General features: G+C 45.9%; 1 protein-coding gene across 1 annotated transcript; it reads left to right on the forward strand.

Moving 5' to 3' along the window:
* The first annotated feature begins 1,300 nt into the window (after positions 1-1,300).
* Positions 1,301-2,341, forward strand: LOC141630788 (uncharacterized). The gene is made up of 2 exons (XM_074443543.1): positions 1,301-1,662; positions 1,714-2,341. The coding sequence occupies exons 1-2, from the start codon at positions 1,301-1,303 to the stop codon at positions 2,339-2,341; spliced, it is 990 nt and encodes a 329-aa protein (XP_074299644.1).
* The last annotated feature ends 868 nt before the right edge of the window (positions 2,342-3,209 follow it).

A 3,209-nucleotide genomic window follows, 5' to 3' on the forward strand; every position in this document is an offset into this window, starting at 1 on the left:
TGTGTTTAATTAGTAAGACAATGTATGAATTTGACCGACTTTTTATGTACAAAATTTGCGTTCAATTCTCTTTTGTTGTGTATTGATTCCCGCAATAGCGGTCGACGTGAAAATGGTTTCCTGCTTGGCGGTCGACGATTGTATGTGTTTTGCAGGTTTTGGTTGTATTTGAAATGATGCAAATAGGCATCGTGGCTGTATTTGAAACGATGCAAATAGGCATCGTGGCTGTATTTGAAACGATGCAAAAAACGCATCGTGGATGGGCAGCAGGCTGCTATTTCCAGCCTTGATTTTTAATAGAACTGACGGAAATTTCGTCAGTAATTCTAAAATACCGACGGAATTTCCGTCACTGCCTATTTTTCCTAATTTTTCCAGAATTAACCAGGAACTGCCACGTGTCCAAAAACCCGATGGAGATTCCGTCAGTAATACAAAAAAACTGACGAAAATTCCGTCACTTCCATCTTTTTAATGGGATTTCAGAAAATACCAGGGTCAGCTTATTCCGTCAGTAATGTAAAAAACTGACGGAATTTCCATCACTTCCATCTTTTTTACGTGATTCAATTGAGTGTCAAAAAACTGTCAGTGTCCTTGTGTGACGGAAATTCCGTCAGTACTACCATTTCCTGACGGATTATCCGTCACTTGCCAGCTAGAAATAAGGACGGTTATCCCGTCAGTGATTCGTCAGTGTTTGTGAATACCGACGGAAATTCCGTTAGGATAGGTTTTTTACTAACGAAATAAGCTGGCCCTGGATCCTGACGGAATTTCCGCCAGGAAATGCAAATACCGACGGAAAAGCCGTCAGTATGGCCTGATTTTTTCCGTCGGTATCCCGCGTTTTCATTGTAGTGTCATACAGGGGGCATCAGGCAACAGGAGCCAGCTACGGCAGATTCCAGCCGAGCTGGTGACCAGATTGGATCTGACAGCAGTATCAGCAGGAGAAAGGATAGTCCCACAGGGACTATGATACATCACACCAGATAGTTGGCAGCCTGCCAGCCGCACAAAGATAGTACCAAGTAACGTCCCAACCAATAACTTCGTTATGACTAACAAGATACCTGGTGCAGGATCCGCAGGCAGTCCGCAAGTAAGCTGGCCTCAGGGGATGCTTGTAGCATCAGCCCCATTAGATAACACACCACATCAGTATCCTATGGAACTCAGGCCCGGAAGCAACGTCTAGAATCAGCAGATAGTAGACGGCCGCAGCTCAGACTCAGGAAGCCTAACGAATAAGCAGTACCTAGAGCTAAGGGAGATGTTGAGCAGGATCCCAGGGATGCCGCCTCCACTTGAAAAGGCAGAGCCTGACAGCTATGCTGACTCGCCATTCGTAGATGCAATATTAGTTGTCGTCATGCCGAAAGGATTCAACAACCCAAACATGACTCTCTTTGGCGGCACAACGGACCCCTTTGATCACGTAAGCCAATACAAGCAAAAAATGATGACAGTAACAGCCATTGGGCATGTAAAGGAGGCCTGCATGTGCAAGGAGTTCGGATCTACACTGTCGGGGCTAGCACTTCGATGGCTCGTAAGTCTATCTAGCATGTCGATATCCACATTTGTCGATCTGGTAAACACATTCACTCAGCAATTTGCAAGTAGTAGGAAGCCACAAAAGCACGCTGGCGATTTGTACCGGATCGTTCAAGGCGCTAGTTAAACCATTGGGGAACTCAACACCAGGTTCAATAACGAAAAGGTGGCAGTACGGGAGTGTGATGTGTCAACAGCGGTGGAAGCATTCAGAAGGGGCTTACACCACGAATCAGACCTATATAAGCAGCTGACTATGCAGCCCTGTCATAGTTTTGAAGCAGTGCAAGAAAAGGCAGCAGCTGCAATAAGACTGGAAGAAGACGTTCTAGCTAGAGCCAGCATACCGAGCACACCGAGCGTATCCAGCATGTCGGCCATAGAGAAGTCAAGCAGAAAACAATCCACTAGAAAGAAGGAGGAGAGATATAGGCCATATGGTATAGGAGTCAACAGAATCGACAACAGAGAAGAGAATCAGCAAATCCCTATGCTGGCAGAATATGGATTCACAACTCTCGTCGGAGAAATCCTAAAGGCACTCAGAGAAATGAGAGATGGATTAAGGTGGCCTAGGCCACCAGTAGAAGGACAGTCATGGCGAAAAGACAATAAGAAAAAATGCGAGTTCCATTGCGACATCGGGCATACCACGGAGGATTGCTACACCTTGCGCAGGGAGATCAGACGCATGTACGAGCAGGGAGAGCTGAGCCACCTATTACCAAGAGGGGGCAAGCAGCAGGATATGGTGGGCTCTGTGAAGCCCGTGGCATAGCTCACATGCACCAAGATAATAAATGTGATAATAGGCGGCTCAGACCTAAGCGGACTAACATATTCGGCGGCCAAGAGATGAGCTACTGAAACTAAGGGGGACAAACCAGAAACCTCCTACAAAGTTTTTCATAGCGATCTGCCTGCTGTCACCTTCGACGAGGAAGACATACACGACAACCAGGAACATCATGATGCACTTATCATAACATTATCAATGGCTAATTGCACGGTAAGGAAGGTTCTGGTAGATACTGGCAGCTCGGTCAATCTAATCATACTGAAAACCATAAAAAATATGGGGTGCAAGAAGGACTTACAGAAGAAGACCATCTCACTAGTAGGATTTAGTGGAGAGACAGCTAACTTACTATGAGAGATCGTGATCCCAACCTACGCAGGAGAAATCAATAAACAAGTAAGATACTTGGTGATAGATGGACCATCTACCTACAACGTTATCCTTGGAAGACCATGGCTGTATCTAATGAAGGCAGTCCCCTCAACATATCATCAATGTGTGAAATTCCCCACACCCTTGGGAGTAGAAAAGATACGAGGAGATCAGGAGGAAGTCAAAGGTTGTTATAAAAAGGCATTGAAGTGCACAGACAATCCTCCAGCATAGCAATTACAGAAGCAGCACGTCCAGAATGAGTACATTGAGCCCCCAGCCGAGGAGCTGGATCAGATCAACCTAGACAAGCTGCACCCAGAAAGAACGGTGTTAATAGGGGCAGGATGCACATGTGACCTCAGGCAGCATTTAATCAAATTTCTGCAAGCCAACATGGATTGTTTCGCATGGTCCTATGATGACATGATAGGGATAGACCCGTCTATCATAACGCGCAAGCTCATAATAGACC

Source organism: Silene latifolia, chromosome Y (assembly GCF_048544455.1).
Source record: "Silene latifolia isolate original U9 population chromosome Y, ASM4854445v1, whole genome shotgun sequence".
NCBI lineage: Eukaryota > Viridiplantae > Streptophyta > Magnoliopsida > Caryophyllales > Caryophyllaceae > Silene > Silene latifolia.